Source organism: Aythya ferina (genome assembly GCF_964211825.1).
Source record: "Aythya ferina genome assembly, chromosome: 13".
NCBI classification, from domain to species: domain Eukaryota; kingdom Metazoa; phylum Chordata; class Aves; order Anseriformes; family Anatidae; genus Aythya; species Aythya ferina.
The window spans coordinates 5,681,806-5,705,580 of NC_140311.1; the positions used below are offsets into that span (position 1 = coordinate 5,681,806).

Consider the following 23,775-nt stretch of genomic DNA (forward strand, 5'->3'; position numbering starts at 1 on the left):
TTTTTAGAGAATAGCAAATATGTTTTCTAATGTGCTCAGAAAGGTACAATTCAATTTACACTGTACAGTCAATGATTAATACTGATTTTATTTTTGGTCAGTTTGCAGTATTGCCCAGTAGATGTGATAGAGAACTTGATTTATTGTTGGATAACCGTTGTATATAATAAGGTGTGCTTTTCAGCATTCCATAGCTATGGAAAGATTAAAATTATTTATATCATAAATAATGTCTGCCATAGAGTGTAAATGGTTATCATGTAGTATAAGTTATAATAAAGATTTATCCTAACAGAATTTTTCCCTGATCATATTTGCTTTAGTAGTAATTTAGTAGTAATTGAGTGAGGTTTATGATTATCTTTGAGATAAAAATGTTGCATCAAAGCATAACATTTCTTATGTTAACATTCTGTTTCAAATACCAATGGCAATTAAGCCACAACTGCTATTCTTTGTCATAGACTTTTTTTTGGTCAACTTCATAAGTACCCTTTCGCGCTTTCTTTCTGCATAAACACTAAAATATATATTGCTTAAAGTTGAAAAGGTCTTGCTGGTTCAGATAAAGCCAACTCCACTCCCCCAGTTTAGTTACTATGTGAAATAACAGACTTCAGAACTGTAACAGAAAAGTTTTAGATGTTAATGAGAGAAATTACTGTACGAGTGCAAGAAAACTGATAATCAGGATAAATGACAATGTGATATAACTCTTTGAAGTGGACTGCAGTAATTTTTCACTCTTACCTCAGTATATATAAGTACTTCAGAATTAGGATAATAATCCACATTAAATTAATGCTTAAAGTTGTTAGTTTTACTCCAAGAAAGGTAGTTATTTCAGAATCCAACTTTGTTTTTCTTCTTTACATCCAATGAAAGTATCACCAGGGCTACAGTAAATACACGGTAAATATATAGACTTCTCTTTTTATTCTGAGCATTCACTGGTCTCATGTTTTTCACCTCTTTGCTGTTGGATACCTAATTGGCATGAATGCCTATTGACAAAATTCAGCTGTTCTGTTTGAATAGGGTTGAGGATGATATTGTGGTTTAAGGCAACATAGAAACTGAAGAAATGACTTGTACATTGCAATATTGAAGTAGTTTATAAATAAAGGTGAATCCTTAATGTACAGCAGATGACCTACATCTGACTGCTATGTCTGAGCATTGCTATGAATGTTACATATGGAGACAGATAACTTTCTTAAACTGATCTTAAACTTGAATGGTTGATTTCAAGGTCTGTCTCTCCCCACTTCCCCAGCTTACTTTATAAGCGTCCTTAGTTTGGTCTGTGTTTTCACAAAAACTATGATTAAGAGTTTTGCAGCTTTGAGTTTTTTTATACTGAGATTCAAAACCTTTGATATTCTCTAGGTTGACTTGAGGAATTAAACCGAACGAGTTAGTAAAATTTAGATAAACTACAGCATCCAAGAGGGAGAAAGCATTTAATGGGAGCAAAGTCCCGGTTAATCCCGAAATCTAAGATAGATACAAAGCAGGTTTGACTGCAGTTAGACATTTCATCCTGTAAGATAGGAGCTCATTAAGTTTATTACAAACAGTGCGGACTTCTTATCAGAAGCATAAATTACTGTTCATGTTTAATGACCAAAATTTCCCTTTCAGACTTTTTTTTTCTTTCTGTAACAAAGCAGGTTTTTGGCAGAATAAACCTGATTTATGTAACTTGCCTCAACTGTTCCCATGGTGGTACTTCATTATTGTTTGACTGTAATGTTCATCTGCCCTGTCACGTGTGGTCATTTCCTCTGTGTAGCAAGTTAATGTGCTTTGTGTGGAAGAGATGATTTTCACTTCCTATTTATTATTTGTTGTTTTATAAACCAGTGGTTTTAGGGAATGAACAGTCAAGTTTAATTTTCATGTAAGAGGCTTCTTTTGTTTGAATAAACTGGCTGCAGATATGAGGGCATTCAGATCATTTTGCTGTAAAACAGAAGGAAATCTATCAGCCAATATTATCTCTGTATGAATTTAAATAAGGAAAGATAAACAAAATCTACTTTTTAGGCAGAAGGCAGCCACACAGTTTGAACGATACGTAAAGCTAAATTCATAGACTTAGTCAACTTCTTTTAACATCTCAGGACAATATTCTTGGTCCCATGTAAATAAAATAAAGTCTTACTTTGCTTTTATTTTCATGTAAGCATAAAGAACCAGTATCTGAACAAAAGATGCATGGTTTTGAACAAATAGGAGATAAAGCATAAAACTGGATTTTAATATGTAAAGGTCAATGGGAATTAGGTGAACTGCCCATGCATGTACCAAAATCTTCAATAATCTGATATTAGGTATAATAAAATATTTTTATCTTTTTAAACATGGAATAACAACCTAGTGTTTTTTGAAAACTAAAACTAAATTAGGAAACAGTTTTATTCTGGAAAGTATAAACAAAGGTCAAACTGATTAACTATCAAGAGATTATTGGCAAAGCATTCTTTCTTACCTAATATGAAAAGAAAAGCAAAAAAGCAATAAAATCACGTGGTTGTGACAAACTGGATGCAAGTAATATTCAGTTATGGCATTTTCTCTTACAATTTTATGATTTGTGATTTTAATAAATATTTAACAAATTCACATCCCTTTCTACAGTCAATGAAAAACTTCAAAAATAAGAATACCTCACTGGAGTCAGGCAATATGTTTGGGATTTCTAGAAAAAGTTGTGTTGTAAAAAGTATTTGAAAATCCTTGCAAAAGATATATATTCTGTAACTTGAAGCTCCTATGGCTGTTAAGCTTACCAGAAATGGTAGAAAAGAAATACATAACCCACATAATGAAGAAGATGAAAGTTAACCATATATTTTATAATAACAATTCGTTTTCAAATTTTAAAAGAACAATAGTTGTAAATCATAGTTCATGGTTTAAATAGCGTTATATTTTAAATGAAACATTTTTATCAGTTGATTATTCTGACTAGTTCCTCCTGCGTTTAACAATTCTTGACACACTTATGTTACCTGCTTGCTTTGTCTGCCAAAGTCGGGAACTACTACGCTTTCTACCAGGATGTAGAGTCATGAGAAGTTTTGTAAGTTTTTTTGTTGTTGTTGTTGTTTATTTATTTATTTATTATTTATACTCATAAATAGTAGTCATATTTCTGTCAAATGGAAGTTCTATAGTTCATTGCAGTAGAAGAAAATGTTTTTAACAAAGAAATCTGTGGTATTTTCTACCTTGCACAGATTACATTGCTGAAACAGATTTTGCCCGATCTGGCATGTTAGTGGATATGAAATAGACAGTGCCTTATGGCATTATAAATATAATGCCTGCATCTGTGACTGTTCTTTCCATAATAGAATCTGAAAGCTGGCATTTTTCTTCACAATCAAAAGTCAGTCTTACACTGTATAGTGACTTCTGTCATTCTTTTCATTCACATAAAATGCAATAATGAAATGTCAGAAAATCTCTCAATGTCTTTTTCTGAATGTAGGTGCATCAAATACTGGGTAACTGCTGTCCTCCAGAAAACTCTATTTGCATATGTCATATCATATGCATATGTATTTGCAGTCCCATATTTGCATATATCATTGTCGTATTGATGGTAGCTTATCCATCATCTCATTAAAAGCTTTTTGACAGAAGTGTTCTCTTTCACTGACAAGATTTCAGTGAAGAAGATGGAGAAGTAAAGCTTTGCAGATTTTGTGTTGTAGTTCCAATCTTCAATTTCTGAAATACATCCTGTTGGGAGACTCAGTAGGATTCAGGATTGGCCTGCAAATATGTCTAAAAAGTTTTCCCTGTCTTTTATGGGCTTTAGAATTTATTTGGCAGTTATCTTCTAATGTGTAGTGTTATGCAAAGTCATGGTAGTTTGGAATTTGAAGCTACATTTTCAAGCTATAATTTGAGTTCCACCTTAAACAAAGCTTTCCAGTATGGCATGTGTTTTAAGGATTCAATTCTTTTCCTGAAGAGTAATTATCAGAGGCAAAATTAGGGAACAGTCCAGATGACTCTCATAGGCTGTTACTTATTAAAGAAGTTAGAGCATTAAAGAATTTCTGAATATAGCTAAACCAATTGAGGTTTGAAGACCCCTTTAAGTGGCTTCTCAAAGAAAGAAATCCATTCAGAATTCCTTATTACCAACCTTTAGTGAGAAGTTGGTACTGTTTTGTAGCTTTCACAGTGCTACTTATTTTTATTCTCATCTGTACTTGAATTTACACTCTTCTTGATATGAGGAAGGTTGTTATGCCTCTGGAGGCATGGCTTGCACTTCAACAAATTGGAAAGACCAAACACTTGTTAAAAGTTAAGAGCCTGAAAAGGAGGTCTGTTAGATCAAATTGTTCCATGTCTTGTCTAGTGCATTTTTAATAACTCAGTGATTGAACAGCTTTCCCTGATTGTGTTACCAACACTTTACTCCTCCTCTTACTTTGGATTCCTTTCTGCCTGCGATTTCTGCACATATACCACAGTAGTATATCATGTGCCATAGTTGTTTCACAGTGAATTATTTATATAAAACATGTATATATAAAATTTAGGTTATACAAACAAGCCAAGCAAAGCTGGACTATAGACTAATAGTGACAGGGCAAAATGGAAGCTTTTGACACAAACGCAGCAGAACTTACTTTGAGTAATCAACGCTTCAAAAATTGGTTGAAATTAATAGAACATAAAAGTTCAGTAATTTGCAGCAGCCTGACTTGAGTTTTAACTTTACTTTTTACCTTTTCCAGGAAGTGTATGCTCATCTAATAGATACTGAATTTGTAATGTTTTCAGCATTGACACAGCTTTTCAGAACTTGAAAGGAGTTTTAAATTAAATTAATTTTATTATTAATTTGTGGAATGCTCTGGAGGAGATCCATATTGCCAGGAGAATGCTGCTGGACACACTGATATTTTCAGTGATCACCTCTGGTTATGTTTGTGAAATAGGGACATCTGTTTTCTAAAGGAATTTTATTTGTAATACTGTAAGTCCCTTGATGTTCAACTGATGAAGATTATATTCTGCTATGTACTGTTGGCAGTTTACTCCTAGGTGAAAATACACGAAAAGCATGACAGCTTATTTCAGAGAAAGTAGGCAGCTGGCACACAGGATTTGTGCAGGTCACAAAATAAGCATAAAATACCAGGATTCATACAGAAGAATCACCACAAACAAACAAATGCAGCAAAAAAAGGTGTTCTTACCTTAAAATTGCAGTTAGCAAATTGAGAGGATAATAGAATCCATACACAATTGCTTTAACAGTTGTTATATTTTAATCAAAGTCTGAAATGATAAAGTATTACATATCAGAGATGCGTACATTTATATATTACATGTCTGTGCGTAATATACACATGTATGCCTGTGAGACAGTATATATCTCAAAATGTGCCTGGATATTAAGTGTGTGCCATATGTATGTGTCTATTCTCTGTTTACTTTTTAGTGCTGTACTATGAGTCCTTTACTTCTTTTTAATTGTCAGTGACTTGTATTATTCAAACCTATCTTTGATGTTAACAGAGGGTTTCACAGACATTGGTTCATAGAAATCAGTTTAATTTCAGTAAAAGAAAAATATTTGATCTTTTTTCTTTGTCTGTTCCTTAAATCACTTCTGTAACTAAGTACATGCGTTAATAAGATGATTCATTTAAGCAAGTACATGCATTAATAAGGTGAAGTCTCTTTGAACCTTAGTTACTTTCTAATCTTTGAATTACATATAAAAGAATGAAATACTAGATTTTTTACCAATAAATTTGAATAGAAATTGAATCATTTGAACTAATGGTAGAATTAAGTGGTGACATTTCCATATTAAGTGTGATGATTTGGTGTATTACATTAGATATTTTAACTTATTTTTATGTAGAGTTGAATTTTTTTTTATGAACAGTAATTCAGAAAAATGTGTCTACTTCATGGAATAATTCTCCTTAAGACTATTCATAATGTCATTGTTTTCTCCCTTTCTGATACCCTTTATTTTTAATTGTATTCTGGAAGCTTTTTACTTACTGACTCTTTTTCTTAGTTTCTGCCCAGACTCTGAAGAGCAACCTTGATTCAATGAACCAGCAAATCCAGCGCCTAGAGAATGACATTCAGAATTTCCCTAAAACACAAGATGAACATGATAAGTTCGTAGAAAAGATGAGCATATCCTTTTTGCATGTTTATACGGCTGATATCAATGTTAACTTTGTCTGGTTAAGTATTTCACAACACTTAAAATTAAGTTTTAAATCTCTTCTTCCATGCTTTTATTCTAGTGGAGAGAAAAAGTATATCAGAATATGCTGAATGTAAGAAAACAAGGAAGCCATTAACTAAGCTGAATCTTATGTTTTATTCGTAATTGGTGTATAATTTTAAGTATTCCAAAGGAGAAAAGCAGATAGCTTTCTTAAAGGAATTAAAGTGTCTTGTCATGAAGATAGTTTTATGTTTTTGTTCTAAAGAACAGTATTTAATGGTAACTGTTAAGTCATTTCTGTCTCAACAACTGCCAGCAGTAGAGTTAAGATCAGTTCTTATTTTAGCTTCAGATAGTTTGATATTTGAAGGGGAGAGTATCGGGTGGTGGTTTGTTTTTTTTTTTTTGGTCAGACCTGTTTAGAGTAAAAGTATTTAGATACTTGGTACTTGAGAGATTTGTGCTTTTATTTCAGAATAAATAGAGAATAGAGACTGTACGTTCTTCAGTACAAGGAAAAACTGTGGGAGAATACCAAAACATGTTTGTTTAGATTGTTTTCTCTACAAAATTTTTACATATCAGTCTTTACTTTCGTGCAAGAATATAAGGTATAAGTATACTGTCAGTGCAAGAAGCTCACAAAATTTTCTGAGACCAGGCAGAAGTTCATGTTTCTTTAAAATAATAAAATAAATAAAATGCATAAAGCACATTTGTGTGGAAGCATTTAGAGTATGGTACATGGTAAAGACAGGCATTTTGTGCATTTATAGAAGCTCCGATAATTCACGTGGTATCTTAATGCAATGATAATGCAATGAGACAGAAGTTATAATTTTGTGGGATTTTTTGTTTAAAAAAAAATGGAGATGGATGTCTAGAGCTGCTGTTACTTGCTTATCACACTTAGTAGGTGAATGTAATGAAGGATTCACCCAATGTATTTGGAATCTGAGTTTTAGCAGGATTAATCATCTGAATGGGTTCGGTGACAGAAATTCACAAGAATATGTTTAATGTCTTCTCTGTATGCATTTATTTTAAGTTTCTGTCAAGACTAGAAAACTAACTTGAAGTAGACAACTCATAAGAAGAAAATTTTTGTTCTCTTCTGCCTTATTCTACCTTGTCTTTTTTGCAAGGTTAGGAGACATGTTAGTAACCACATTTAATCAGGTTTGCTGTTTTTTTTAGTAGAAGAAAAAATTGTTTTCCTGAGATGCATTCACATAGGGAAACCTTCTCTTGTAATAGCCCTTTGTTTTGACATTGTGTGTAGGCTGAATACAGTCAAGTAAACCAGTTTTCTTTGGACATGAAACCAAGATATTGAAATGCACCTTTTGCCACTGTGTCATTTTGAATTTTACATGTGTTGTAGACTTATTGTCTACAAAAAACTGTATTGCAAGTTGTATACATACATACGTTCAGTTGTGTTGAGCCAGTGCTTTGTCATTTGTTATTTTTCTGCTTGTGTCTTTACTATACTTAGAGAAGATTATTTACATCATTCAAGTATTGGTGAGGCCACATAGGTACCTTTTTTTGTATCTGCTGCTTGTCTCCTGAATTTATTGAAGCACGAAGATTGCCTTGGAGTGTGACTGAGATTAAAACATATGTGTACATATATATGTATATAAACGGCTTTTTGTATTAGCGATAATATAAGGATCCTTTAAAAAAAAAAATTAAAAATGTTGCAAGTCTATTAAGAAGGCAGACTTGCTCTGGTGCACATATGTTAATGTCACAGCTAGATTACCAGTTCCTGGTAATTAAAGTAGGTACCCTGAACTGTAGATGTCTGACAGCGTTTTATCCTACCAGTGAATTTGGTGGCTTAACAAAATAGATAAGATTAAAAAATGAACTGATTCTGCCTAAGGAATGTTATGTCAAATGATCAAATGTGTTTAATATTTTAAAAATGTTCTACATTCCTGTGTTATATTTTTTAGAATGGACAATAAATATGGAAGGGATTTAAGAGGAATTATTTAAGAGGAAAAATATCACATTTTAATCATCAATCTGTTTCTTTTGTTTCTGTCATATTGTTGAAGAACTGTTGTTGATAGCACATACTGAGATTAGGAAGTTGAGGAATTTCAAGCTGAACATCTCTAACTGCATGAGTGCAGAAAAATTGGTACATGTTGGAATATCAATCATCTCTCAGTAGGGTTTTGGCATGCAGGATTAAAGGCATAGTTTCTCTTTTCTTTACCTGCCACTAAACAAAGCAGTGTACAAGTAATTGTGAATGAGACTTCCTTCAGATAGAATGTAAGGAGTATTGCTTGGTATCCTACTAAATTAGGACATTAATTACAATAAAAAATACCACTTGTAATATTTATAATGATAAAAGTAATAATATAATTCGTAGCGTAGAAGGAAATGGTATAGAACAAGTTTGGTTTCTATAACTTAAAAGAAAAACAATGCGAGCTTTTTGTTGTATTATGAGTGACAAAAATACGAGTATGAATCCTGCTTACTTTTGAGTTAGATTTCATTTCCATTACCCATTTTTAAGCAGGCTAATTTGTGACTTTTCTTAATCAGTGTTTTATTTGGTGTGTACAGTTACTCATTTCAGTGCACACAACTTGATGTAGTTATTGATAGAGTATTGACAAGGACCTAAACTCAGAACTACATTAGGTATTAAATAGAAAGACAGGAAGAATAATATTTTACTATTCCACAGTAGATGAGTAAGTATGTCCCACTGACTAAAAAAATTAAATATAGCTCTAAGAGTTTTAATTCAATGTAATTTACAAATTGAATTCAAAATTCAATTTAATTCAGTGACTATAGTTTGCTAACTGGGTACACATTTCAGACACTTATTTTGACACATTTTTATTACATATAAACTGAGGCAAAATGAGTTATCTGAGCAGTTTATATTTAAAACTGGAGGCAACTAAATAAAATCACTTGATTTCACAAGTATATTAGGTTTTCTATTAGACTTGCTTTAGGACTATGCAGATATTGGTTCTGGTGAATTGGCTCTGTAGTTGCGTCAATGTGACTTCCTGCCTAAGGGTGTATGATTTTTTTCTATTTGATTGTTCATAAGGTTCAGTGAACATAATAAGAATTGCAGATGAAGCAACTGTAGTTTGATTTCCTTCTTTTATAACCAATTAATTTTATTGTGATAATAAGATTTGATTTCAACTATGATAGAGTGGTCTTAACAGGTAATGCCACTGTCAACATCATACTTGGATTTTTCTGTCTAAAAGCATGTCTTTTATGAGAGTATAAAATCTTGATTAGAAAAATTCAGATAGTATAATTTCTTCTACATGCCTAATAGATTCTATCAATGATTTTCTTTCAAAAATACACAGATTGATGCTGGTTTGACTTCTCGTGGTTTCAGTTTCTAGCCATCTTAAGTTTTTTAAGACTTAGTGGCTATTACATATCTCTTTCTCAGTGCAAGAATTTTGATACTATGGTCAGGTGACTTAAATTTATCTGTGATAACCAAGTAGGCTCATTTCTCTAGTATTCTTGGTGTTTTTTTAATATGCTTTTGTAATGCAGCTTCCAACTAAGTACAGTGCTTCAGTATTTTTGTAGCTTCACAGGCATGAGTTAAAAATTTAATATTATTTGTCTTTGTTCTACATCAGAAGCTGTTTCTGTCACCACCATCACAGTGGAACTTTGTATTCGGTTAGAATCACTGAGTTTGGAAAAAAAACCTCTGAGATCATGTAGTCCAAGCATCAAACCATTAGGAAACAATGCAAAGTTGCTTCCATGACCACTACTTGCTGGGACACAGGTCTGCATCCTGTAAGTGCAGTTACATGTTGTTTATAAGGAACACTGGACTTCTAGGGGGTAACTGCACAGAAAAATTTTTGTGGGATTCTGAAGTGATAGTATAGGCACTATCATGCTGTCACGCTAGGGTTTTAGTTTACCTGCCTTATATTGGGATTTTCTTCAGGCACTTAATTGCCCAAGTTTTAAGGAATACTCACAGCACTGTCTGAAGTTACTGGGATCCTGAAGGTGATTTATATGGTTGGCCACCAATAGCAATTGATTTCAGAACCTAATGAGAATTACAGCTGTTCTGTAAAGTAAAGTAAAATGTAATACGGTTACAGAAAAATAAAAGACAATAAAACATTCTGCCTGTGAATTATATGGTATGTTAAGTAACTTTTTCATAATCTGATCTAGGACTAGAATAGTATTTTACTTGAAGATCATATATATGTGAGAGGTTTCTTTATAATTATCCAGCTTCATGTAGCACTGAAGAAGTAATTATAGACTATGACAAATTTGGCTTTCACTCCTTGATTTGTTTCAGTTTTTGTGCCTATAATTAGAGATTTTAAATGGAAAACTCAGAATTTTGTACTTACAAATAATAGTTATATGGATTATTTTCTTTTTAAGTGATGCTAAAGCATGAGTGTTTATCTTTCTAGGGAAACTAGGTTTTTGCTATAGCTGCTTGTATGTAAAGAATCAGAGGTCTTGCTTTTGGACCATTATATAATTTGTAAAGAATCACACTTTTTTTTTTTTTTTTTTTTAACATAATGTATCTCAGATGTATTAATGATGTCTGTGACATATTAGTAACTAATTTTTAAACTTTTTCCTCTATATCATTTACCTTAGTAAAAAAATATTAACATGCATAATCTTGTTAAAATCTTCTGCCTATGAGAGTAATAAATGGTGCCGATCACTTTTTCTTGTTCATTACATTCATATGTAAAATTAAAAGCGTATTGTGAAGAAAATTTAAATCTAGGAAACCATGAACCAACATACCAAAATTACTGCAGTTAGATCCTGCTTTGTTTTTTTCCTTTATCTTATTCATTAGAACAATATTGATTTGTCAACTAATTTTACTTTTCAGAAGTGACCCCTATTAATAGTCATTTAAAACAAAAAAATAGCTTCTGTCTTGAAAGGGATTTTACTTGATTCGAGTTTGAGCTTATTGTTCTACCTAATGATGAATATTGCTTCACTAGGAAATGTGTGATTTATTGGTTACTGGGTTATATGATGTATTTCAGTGATAATGAAATGATCTAGGGCTAGGTGTACTTTAAATGTGTATGGGTCTTTTATTCACTGTTAGAAAATGCTTAATGTGCACTAAGCGTTAACTGATTTGACTTTTGTAGGAAGCACTGTTACAGAATCTCTCGTAGCAGCCACTAGAAACAATACACTGATTCAGATTCTCAGGTACTGGAATTGTCTTTGAAATTTTTTTTTTGAGTGACTGAGCAACAGGACATTTATGCCTTGACAAAAAGTGCTGGAAGAACGTTAATGGCATTAACACTTATCTGTTAGCACTTGGGATATCCTCCTAGCTTGTTACGGAAAAAATAATTCACGTGGTGTTTTGAGATGTCATTTTTGGGGAAGGCTGTTTTGTTTATGAGACAATTTGAAGTGCACTGGCTCCTTCATTTCTTTATGAGTATGTATATTAGTATGTACATTATGTATATTAGAATTTGCTCATACCTAAGGGTGCCTCAAAAGTAATACCAAAGGGTGAAATTTCTATGAAGTTTTGTACATGCATTGTACAAATGCATTTGAAATACCTGTTGCCTGAATGCACTTGTCACTACTCCTGGGAACTAGAAAAGAAAAGCCATTCAAAGATCTTTGAATTATAGGTCATGTACAGTCTTTGAGATCATCTTCTAAATGTACTTTTTCTTGAAATAGTTATAAAGATTTTTTGTTCTTATATGCGAAAGTAGTATTTGAAAAAAAATTCATCAGCAAGTGCAGTTTTTGATTAAAAGAGGTACTTCAGAAAAATCTTGGTTATGTAACTAGACAAAATACTTTTCCTATATAGTGTCTAGGGACAGAAGGTTTACCTTGCTGAAGTTATAACGGGACGATTTCTTTTTTCCAGACAACAGGAAGATTTTTTTTTTTCCAAACTTCTCAACCCATTTCTTGTCCTTCCTCTTTCTCTCTTTTACACACCACCCAACCAAGAAAAAATGAAACGTGGTGGAAAATCTTCATTTCATTGTTGTTGGAAAGTTCTAAAGTATTAAGTTATGTGGTAAATATTATGTGGAACAGAAAGACCAGGCTTCTGGATGTAGCCTTTTTGTTGTTTTCGTTGCATTGTAATAACATGGTGTTTTGGTACTCATAGTGCTAAGAATTCATTTAAAGTTAAGCCTCTAGCTTGCAGTCAAAAATGAACTTCAAGGAATAACCAAAAAAAAGCACCTGTCTTAAGACTTGCTAGCCTCAGTCCTCTAAAGTCTTACTTAAGAGGACTTAAGAGTGCATGCAGTGAAGGGGAATGAAACAGGAGTTATTTGTTCTAGCTTAAAAGATAAAAAATATAAGATGTTCTCTTATATTTTTTGGGCTGAGGGCTGAGGACATCTGATGAAGTAGGAATGTGAACTGAATTAATTTTGAAGCTATGATTTGGTTGGGCTTCCAGTTTAATCAGTTTCAGTTTGTTGTTCTGCTCTAGTCAGCTGAGTAAAATAACAGAATGGGAGGTGAGAAAGCAATCAGCTGGAGAAAAAAATAGGAAGAGCATTTAGTAAGTGGAGAATGGAAAGTAGCACGAAGAAGGAATGATTAAGATTTATAATATAGGTTTTAAGGTAAAGGGCATGGTGTCAGAATGAAAGAGTTTAGAAACACTTAGGACAGAATAAAGTTCAACTCAATGGAGATGACAACATGCATTGTGCCTATAACCTGAAAGTTGCTGCTTTGTAAGCCATCCTTAGTACATGTTTAGTACTTCTTAAATGGAGTAGTCTTTAAGCAGTAAATAAAAGGCTTTAAGCAGTAAATATAAGTCCCACTATATTGTATGTTTTTTTGCTTTATAAGTAATGTTACATTTCAGGTGTGATTCCTTTTTTAGTTTGTGTCTTCAGAATTGAGTGTACAGACTAATATGTAGGCCTGCTTTTGACTGTAAGCAACTTCTGTTTTGATGTTGTAGTTCTCTGGATTTTAGTCAGCTTTGCAGCACATTCCCAAGTATATAAATTGTTCATGTTCAAATTTTGAAGTATATTTAAGTAACAGGGATAACATTTACCAAGGTCTGTAGTGGAGTGGTAAACTTGGTTGCTGTTATTGAGATACTAAAATGTTCCTAAAAGCTTCTACCTTGTACTACATATTCTGTAGACTTTTTTATTCAAATTTGCAAAATTGGTTAACATGATGTGCAAAGGAAGAATCTCATGCCATTGGTATATGTTTAAATGTGCATCCTGAATGCTTTATTCTAAGTTTGTGGAACTGTGAGAACATAAAATTTGTCACTTGTAGGTAAATGCTTTTAAGATTTAAGTGAGTGGCTTGGCTGTTTGAGTTCGATCCACAGAATGTGTATGCCCCAAATTTGTGTTAATATTGTGTTTCACTAAATGCACAAAAAGAATAATGGAATGCACTTTTTAAGAAGAAAATCAACTATATCATTTTATAAGAGGTTACATTTAAGAATCTCTTCTGTCTGAACACTCATCATATTGAAATGAGCATGCTAAAGCTCAACTTGATTAAAGACAAACTTGATTAAACTGATCATGCTTGTAATTCTTAGAAGTACATCCGAAGGTCTGCTGTATTTGATCAGCATAGGCAGAATATCCCGCTTCTGAAAGCACTGTGATAGAAGATGGGAAGAATTAGTATATACATATAATCTGCTTTTAGTTTCCTAACTGGCAGCTCTCTTAGAAAATTCAGGGCATCAATGAGCAGTGTTGTCTTTTTTGTTTTTGCACTGCTAATTGTTCAAGCTCATAGCATCTCAGCATTCTGAATCCCATTGAAGAATTGACCCTGCAAAGTTCAAAATCAGATTCAAAGCAACTTATACTATGTTTAGTTACGTTTGACTTATTGACATTATTAAGTTATGAGGGGGGGCAGAGAGACTGCTATATGAGAGATTTGAGCTCATGCACTGCTGTGATTTTAGTTTGTAGAGATTTTTTCTTCAGCAAATAAAATGATCTGATTGTACAGATGCCTTTTTGAAGGTAGCAATTTAAAAACTAGGTAATCAACATGTCAGAAATACATCCAGGATCCATTGCAATTAGAAGATATGATGTCAGAAATGCTTTCTGAAGATGTCAGTCCTGAACAACATGGCAGTGCTCAGTTTCTGGGATTGTCTCTGTGTCATTTTTCTTCCGTGTTGTTTCAGTGACAGCCATCATATAAATGTTGCTATTCAATTTAATTTCCTTGGAGAGATGTTAATATGGCTTTGTGGAATTTACTAATCCTTTCACATCAATAATTTTTGACCCTGAAAAAAATATTAATCCCCTACTATAATTGTTGCATGAGTGGTGTCACATTTTGTATGACTGTCTATATGCTATGAAGGCCAACAGACTTCACTGTAAGGTATAAGGTTAAATGCAGTGTTCCTATTGTATGTAAATATTCTAGACATGCAATACAATATCCTGTTGTGTCAGCTGTAATATGAAGCACATAAAAGCTTTGAATCTTTATGCAAAATTGACTTACAATGATTAATTGCTCTAGTAAGGCAACATATTTTACTACTCAACTATAATGATTTTCCTTTGGTGTTGTGGTTGAAATACATTTGGGTTTGGTTTGCTATTTAATACAGTAAATGACAGGGTTGATCATTGTTTCCCCAAATTAGGATTCCTAAAATCAGTGAAAAAATCCATTTTTCATGAAACTGTTTTTCCCCCACCCCGTTGTCTTAGTACTTACTAGAACTCCCACCATATTTTATAGCTTCAGAATTTATAATTTTATAAAATTTCAGAATTGCTACACAGTTTCTTACTCTATCCATTTTAAGTGAAACATTTTCATATCATTTAATGATACCTTATATCATTATCATGTTAGGGAGACATTTCTATTAAAGAGGAGTTTGAATGTTATCTTCCTGCATGGTCATGTACTGAGAGAGACCGACATTAAGAATATTTTCTTTGTTGTTCCTTGTTGAACAGAATTGTTTGGAGGATGAAGGAGTTTTATGTGAAGTTTTAGTCTTCATTCTTTGTCCTCTGCTTTATTTCTTAGGGTTAAATGTTACAATAAGGGGTATGTATGTGAGCTATAGTGCTTGAAGAAATTGGCAGTCCAATGGAAGAAACTATTAATGTAGAAAGCAGATGTGGAATTTATAAGGGCTTCTTTTAGGGTATACAGAGTAGTGGATTTATCTTGAAACAGAGTGAATGCACTGTCTGTTGCAAATCTAAATCCATCTCCTTTATTATCTCTCTTTCAGCTCTAATAAAGGATGTTGAAAATATGAAATGTCCTGGAATGCATGTTGGTGGGTTTTGTGTGTATTTTTTTTTTTTTTAACACACGAAATACATGAATTTTTACCTAAGCTATGCTGAGATAAATTTTCCTCTGTGGTGCAGTATGCATCAAAAGAATTGTGAGTCTGTTTTGATTGCATGCCATCACATAGCAGATAATTTCAAAGTTGAGTTACTGTGTGTTAGTTTGTTGTTGTTGTTGTTATAGTCATCCAGTGAAATAGAATTGGGAAAGCTTTAAACTGGTCAAGTCTAATGTGGTAAGATTCAGTTAAATCAGTAAATAATAGAAACACAAATGAGAGGAGTATAAAAGGGCCCTGGGAGAATAAAAATGCAATCAGGACATAATCAGGGGAGAATAACTTAGCAAAAGTGTACACTGCAAGAAGCAAGCACAGTTGGGAATGCAGTATAGATCATGTGTTCATGTTACCTCATAGAGAAAAAAAAATAGTTATTTTGATTTTGCAAAGAGAATAATCTTTATTTTGTTGAGTGGGGGTAACTTTTGAAGTGTATTGAGGTGTTTTTGTTACAGTTGTGTAGATACCATATATATGGAAGAAGTTATTGAGAATTGTTACATATGGAGTTCAAAATAGGGTTATCAGGTTGGGGAGGGTTATCTTTTGCACTAGTAGTACTTTTTGCCAAGCTGATTAAGCAAGGAACTTGAATAAGCATATGAGTCATTTTTAAAGTTATTTTTGCTAGAAATATATTTTCTGAGCAGACAGAGTAAGTTTCTGTATGTATATAGATGTGTTTGTTTTTGTTTTTTTTTTCCCCTCAGGTGCAAATTAGATAGAAGGTAGATTACTGGGGTAGGCAAGTCTGCATTATGCTCTAAGGCATGGCTTGTGTATTGAGATGGATAGTGTATCGAGCTGTTCATAGGAATATGGACTGGTGCTTTGTATTTCCCCCTTTTCTTGTGACTTTGACTTTCTGGGGTTGTTTTATTATTGGTATATGAATTATGTTGTAACACAGTATGTTTTGCTTATGGAAGCTCCTACAGACTTATGTATGTACTGTTAGGGCAGTGTTTACAGATGCTGAAAATGGAAGTTGATTCTTTTGTACTGTTGAACTTGGATGTTACAGTTGCATCTCTATCAGCCAGTTCCACTGCATTTCTGTTTCAATTAAAAGTTTGAAGAGGAAAGCGGCTAGAAGTCAAAATCATGGAAAGTATATAGCAGGAAGAGGGAGTAGTCATATTTTGAGGATATGACATGCAAAGTAGCAGATGAGGTGATGATGTGCTGGAGTTTGTGAATGGCAGTGACAGTAAAATGGCATGGTGGAAGGAAAAACTGTGGGTGTTAAATAAGTTGCTGGGCCTGGAGAAGAGGAAAACAGAAGGGAGAGTTTATAAAACCAAAAATAGGAAACAAGAGGGTTTACTAATTCATCTTTCTCAGATCATATAATTTTTCATAAGTGTGTTAAAGCTTTTGCAATTCTTTCAGCGTAAATGAAAACAGTGTTACACAAAACAGATTATCAATTTTCTGGTTTCGTTGGTTGTTTAATCCCTGAGATTATACAGGTAGACCACATGAGGGAGCTCTATTCTGTTCTGCACTTTAAAGACCGCAAATCTAGAATTATGCTTCAAAGCTAGTACTGAGTAAAATTGAGAGAGAGTTTAATACAAGAAAAGGGTGAAGGTTGAAGTGCATATATGTTGGCCAAGTAGTAAGACAAGAATTTTGAACAGAAATCTAAGCAGACTTGAAAAGCTATGTTGGAGGAAAAGCCTGGATGTTTTCGAGATTTTTAAGAGCAAACTTCTGTGAACAGAAGTCTACTTAAATACATGGAAAATTTAAAGTTGCCTTGATTATGAATAATTGCCTGAGGGAAACTGCTTTCGTCCTTAAATCTATATTAAATCAATTTGTAGAGATTACTAATACAAATTTTTTAATAAAAAAAGAAAAACTATTGTGCACTGATAAAATGATAATTCTGTAGAGATCCATTTTCTAATTGCTTTATGCTTATTTTAAAATGTGAAAATAATGGGAGAGTGCATACTGTAAGTCCCTTTAACTGCAGCATTAGATACCAAAATGAAATTCCTTGAACAAAAAAATTTGCAGTTTGTGGAACTACATTTTGCCCTGTGTGCTTCTTCAATCCTGAAAAGGGGTCTACAAGGGTTGTTACATAGATGTGGTATTAAAGAAAGAGAATTCAAGACATAAACTGTATTACTCAAATTATACCTGAAGGATGGTTTTAAATTTGCACCTGGTATTCAAAATACTACTTTGTTGCAAAACAGACTCATTTTTAGATTGGACTGTCATTTTTTTCCCTGTACTTCAGTTTCTGAACACTTCATTAAAACAGTTCTTTGCACTAAATAATTTATTTGAATAAACTTAATCAACATTTTTCTACCAGGTGGCTTTTCTATTAGATAGATTGTCCATCAGTATTAAAATCATTCCTTTGATTTTAAACATCTAGTGTCTTACAACATTGTACCAAGTGATTTTTTTTTTTCAGAATTTGAAAAAAAAAATAAAAAAAAAAAAAGATAATGAGGGCTTCATGACATTGCGGCATTAAAGGAAGCCTAGAAATATGTGACTTAGTCACTTCTCAATTCCTTCCCCACAGTTTACCCCCCCAAAAAAAACTTTATCTTGATGAAGTAACCATCACATCTACTGACTGAAGCTTGTTAAACCAGGGTAAAACTGACAGCTCAAACATATTTTACGTAATTAAATCCAGATGAAGTGAGGAAAATCTGCACGATCAAAGAGAAACGGAATATGGTTGCAGATTCTCTGAAAGATTTAGGGCACACAAAGCTGTAATTATTGCTCAAGGCATCTCATTTTATGTTCCAAAACTAATAGTGTGTTTCTACGAATGGCTACCTTATTGTGGTTTTGCTGAAATTATTAATTAATTAATTAATTTAAAATTAATTTTTTAATGGTTGATAAAACTTCATATGTCAATGCTTTGTGTTATTTGAAACGTTCGTATTTAGTTAATTTGTATATAATACAAGAAACAAATTTTGAAGTATCACTTTGTTTGTAATAGCTTCTTTTTGGTTTTCTTGTTTTTATTTCTCCAAACAGATTTTCATATAACTATTCTGCAGGGAAGATGCACTAGAAATCCATTACTCTTGCAATATTTTGTTGGTTATTATGTCTTCTGTGTTGCTTTCTAATGCATAAATAGTGGTTATAGCTAATTGCTTGGCACCCCTGTAAATGAGAGAGATCTCCAAAAAATTATAGAATATGACTCTTCATATTGTTTCAAATAATTTTTAACCCAAAATATCACAAATGAGGATTAGATGAAAAATGAGATGGTTTCCATTGTAAAACATGCTGGAAAAGCATCTGCATAAATTAGATAGGAAGCAACTAAGATTTTCAGAAATCTTAGTATAAGATTTCAGGTAAAAATGTGATCTGACCTGTGAAAGATCTTAACAGAGTTTTATGAATTTTGTACAAGCACAGCGGAGAAAAACAAAAAGTTGTAAAGCATTATGAAGCTGGGATAAAAAGAAAAAATGGATAAATTCTTTATTTTTCTGCTGTGATTTTATGTCAGTTTTCATTTGTTTGACCTGTTATCTTTTTACAGTTGTTATTCTAGGACTCCCATCAATTACCCTTTTTTTATGCCATCATTGAAGTATGTGCTATTGGTGTAAAAGGATTTAAGAACTGTGGGCATAGATCATGAAACCAATATTAACTGTGTGTGATGTTATACATATATATATATATATACATATATATATATATATATATATATAAAAATTACATATAATCTATGTATATATAACCTACATACCTATATATATATATATATAACCTAAACCTACATCTACCTATAAATTTAATTCTTAATCTGGTGTAGTCTTTTTTTGTTTTTAATAGGTGTCAACTTCCATTTCAGAACACATGAAGAACACACTGTTTGAATAGCCAATTATTCTTACTTACTTTTTAAAGTTTACTTGTTCATGCTACTAGAGAAAGCTCCTATATCAGCTTTTGTAGCAGTATTGCTAAAAAAATTAGTATTGCTACTTTTGTAGCAAGTATTTGAGCAGGCTTTTCTAATATAAACCAATTTAAGAAACAGCTCGTGGAGCTTTGCTCCTTGTACTGAATGTTTTGTAAATACACTTTTATCAGTTTTTGCCTAGAGAGTTCCTATGGAACTTTTAGAGAAGTGGGCACTGATCTCTGCTTCCTGATTAACAGGAGTATAAATAAATAAAAAAGCACTATTGAAATTCTGTTGATAGAAGCTTTCATTTGTGCATATTAAAGTGGTATACGTGTAGTCAATGGAAAGAGTCTTGTTATTATTGAGAAGCTTGAATTGATGAAAATTCGAAATTGATATAAATGCTTAGAGCTAGGAGTTAGAAAGCATTGATATTTTCTCATGTTTATGAAGATGAAAGTTTGATGGCTATTTAGGGCCAAGTCAGAAAGGCCTCGTTGATAAACATCACTTTGGAGTGAGTCTGTAATTTAGGGAGAGTGAGTAGGCTACAGCTAGCATTTTTATCAAAGATCATTATGATCTTTGTGCTTCACTTCCATGGACACAAACACTTAAATAGTGTCTGTACACACTGAATGCAGTTGTAATTGAGGTCAGGGAGAGGCACAGAACCCTTAGATGTGTAACTGAGGAGCAACAACACTTCCCCAGGCTACTCTGTCAAATGATGAATTAATTTGTCCTGTTTCGAGAAACAAATCGCTACACTGAGCTTTTAATGGGTATTTTATTAGTGAATCTTTAAATTCTTCAAAAGGATGTGATTTTATATAAATGGGTAAACTGTTTTTCTTTGTTTGGGTCTTGATTTCTTTGGGTTCTAATTTGTGTATATAAAGTGTATTGTAATGAAGATTTCTGCTGTATTTTTTTTCTACCAGAAAAGATAGGCTTTCTATGGGAATAAAAGATTGGGTATATAATTGTGATTCATTATTATCTGTGTATGTTCCAGAAGTCATCTTCTCTGTAGTCAGAGAGATGCATTATGTATGTAGTGTGAATGATAAAATTGTTAGTATCTGTTTACGTACTGATAGCAGGTGAAAATAAAGCTCTCTCTGTAAATGACTGTTATTAAAGCTGAATTTGTCTTCAGCTAATAAGTTCTGTTTGTTTGTTTCTGCAGTTCAATTCAAAGAATGCTCTATTATGGATGAGTTTAGAGATTAGAAACTGCGAGCAGTGATACACCCTTTATTAAAGATGATGACAATATTGTATAAAAGTTTCTCTTGTAGCAATGTAAAATATATTTTTAGCCTTCTTTGGCTTTTCCATAATCCGGAGTCCTGCTCTGAAATGATACCGTAGCTTGAAACGATGGAATGCAGAATGTGTACTTGAAATATTTTCGGTACATTTTGACACTAACTGGTAGTTATTTCGAAGTCATTAAAAGTCATAAATACACTTGTTCAAGTGTATTTCTCTAATAGTAGTAGATAGGTGTATCCCTGGGGCAGGGGGAAGTGTTTTACTGTGAGTAGTGTATGGCTATGTAGACTTGCAAGCAGTATACTTAAGGCTTTAATTTCAAGTAAGAATGTCAAGAGATTACATTGTTTTCACAGATGGTTTCTGAAGCACAGGTGTAGGTGTTTTTTGTGTGTGTTAAATCAAACAATGATTTGGCTTAGGTACAGATAGAAAGCTAAATCAAACACAAAGCAGGCATTGCAAGTATCTGGTCATTTTACTTACTAAAACTGAATTGCCGGTATTTTTTAATAAATGTAGTTACTCTGATCATCAGCATTTCGCAAAATACTAGTTTACAAGTTTAATCAAGACTTGAGTTTGCTGAAATAACTATTCGGCAAGGTAATTTTAGAACTGAGTGTTTATAGTTAAGAGTGAAGTTTCTGGCAACTGGTATGTTCTTAGTGTTTCATGTCTTTCTTCAGCAGTCTTCATAGTTCGATTTCGTTCTGGCATGCTTGGAGTGGTAAAAACTCTAGTGAGTTAAATACAGTGCATAAAACTTCTTGTTAAGTTTGGGATTTTTGAATGGCATGAAGTTGCATTGTGTATCTAGCTGAAGAAAATTCTTTGAGGTGTTACAGTGTAAAGTCGAAATTATGAGGAAGGTGTTGGTTATTCTGTTTATACATCTGGATTTTACTGAATTATAGAGTGGCTGAGATGGGAAGGGACCTCTGGAGGTCATCAGGTCCAACCTCTCTGCTCTAGAAGGGCCAACTAGAGCAGGCTTCACAAGACCATGTTCATATGGCTTTTTCCAGGGAGGGAGATTCCACAACCTCTCCGGGCTATCTGTCAGTGCTCAGTCACTCATTTAAGCTCAGTTTGGCTGCAAGTCAGCACCTGATTCAGAAGATATGGAAGGCCAAATAAATTAAGTTCATTGAAGTACTATTAGGTATGAACACAGACCCCTCTGTGGAAGCGCAGTGTTCAAATCATTTCCTCATCTTGTCTGATCTACAATACACTTAATATCCTTTTGTTGCTAATTTCCTACTGCCGAGGATGACAAGTGCCACCTATGAATAAGGTGAATTTTCAAGCAGGTACGCTGATCCACACATTCATATTAGTAAAATGCAACGTTTATGATGAGGTGTGTCATAAACGTTTTTTTAATACCACTTGTATGGTTTATCTAATGCATCATGAAGGCGTACAAACAGAATTCAGCTGTTGTATGGTTATTTATACAGTTCTTTCTGCCTAATTAGTTCTCCCCCTATTATTTCATTTGGGGCTCCAACAGATTCACTTTTAAGTTCTTTAAATTGGCAGTTTTTCGGCTGGTTTATTAATTTTCACTGGTGTTGGCAGCAACATGTTGTGCACTGAGCTGACTGACAGTAAGTTAATGACAGTTAAAATTATAAAACCAACTTCTGTTTTTCCAAAATAAAAGAATTTGCAGTAGAGATAATAAATTAGTTTTATACTGGTAACATTTACATACTCTGTGTTGGTTTAATACCTAAGTTGTAATTTTATCAATACTTAACTGTATTTATTTCCCCAAATATTGCAGCTGTATTTGTCCTTTTGAAGAGTTGTGCAATGTATGTGTATCTTCAGAATGATAAGGTGCCATGTCATGCAGCTGCATTCCCTTCTACTTTAAGTACTGTAGACACTAATTCCATAGTTCATTTCAGGACAGCACAGAGAAACATTCAAACATGTAATTTGTAATGGAAATTTTAATAAGCCAGTTTAATTAAACTTTGTTATCTGAGATACAGAACACTGTGATGGAAATGAACAATTTTCAGAATAGTAAATGGAGTGCTGAGGAATTTTTGAGTAACTAACAGAAAAATAATGATTGATATATGGATAGTGAATGATAGTGATAACTAACGATCCAGCAGATCTAAGGTTTTTAACCTTCATTAGTCTGATATTTTTTTTATCATCTGTTTACTTGAAATAAACCAAACAAAAGCTTGGAAGTACCATGATACCATTCCTATATATTGAAACATAATTCAAATCTAGTATCAACAGCAATTGGAGATTCTTTTTCTCTGACATAATGAGGAAGCCTAGTGGCAAAGTGACATAGGCATGTGGTCCTATTTCAAAATGTGAAGATCATTGGTGTAGTGACTTATCCATAAGAACTGGGTGGAAACTCAAGTCTGCAGCAATGCAAAAGCAAACAAAAACATTTTGTGGAGGAAAAACAGAAGTTTGAATGTTTTGCAGCCTTTCTCTATTAACAAAAAGACTAGAAAAACTAGAATTCGTTGATAACTAAAATTTGTCAGCACAAGTAAATAGGGAGTCTAATTTCTTTAAAATTCTCTACAGATATGACATACAGAGAATTTTACTGGATTATATGATAAAACTATGTATTAGTATCAGTTACTAGAACAGTAATTTTTTTACTTTTTATATTTGAATGCAGGGTCAAGTGTTGAAACAAGTGAAAGAGGTCATGACATCTGGAATTCCCTCAAATTTTAAAATTAACAGTTTCAAAAATTCTGACTTGATGCTTAGAAAATCTCAGTTGTTTTTTGTAGTTGCCATCTACAATACTGTTGAAATAAGAAGTGGAATTTTATTAAAGAGCATAAACTTTCTTTTACCTAGTAACCA

General features: G+C 32.9%; 1 protein-coding gene across 5 annotated transcripts in view; it reads left to right on the forward strand.

Annotated features, from left to right (window-relative positions):
- DIAPH2 (diaphanous related formin 2) overlaps positions 1-23,775 on the forward strand; it is a 222,071-nt gene that overhangs the window by 83,885 nt on the left and 114,411 nt on the right. For all 5 annotated transcript variants that reach the window (XM_084534184.1, XM_084534187.1, XM_084534183.1 and 2 more), the window contains one exon: positions 6,068-6,191. In XM_084534184.1, coding sequence (XP_084390310.1) covers positions 6,068-6,191 — 124 coding nt within the window. The remainder of the gene's footprint in view (positions 1-6,067; positions 6,192-23,775) is intronic.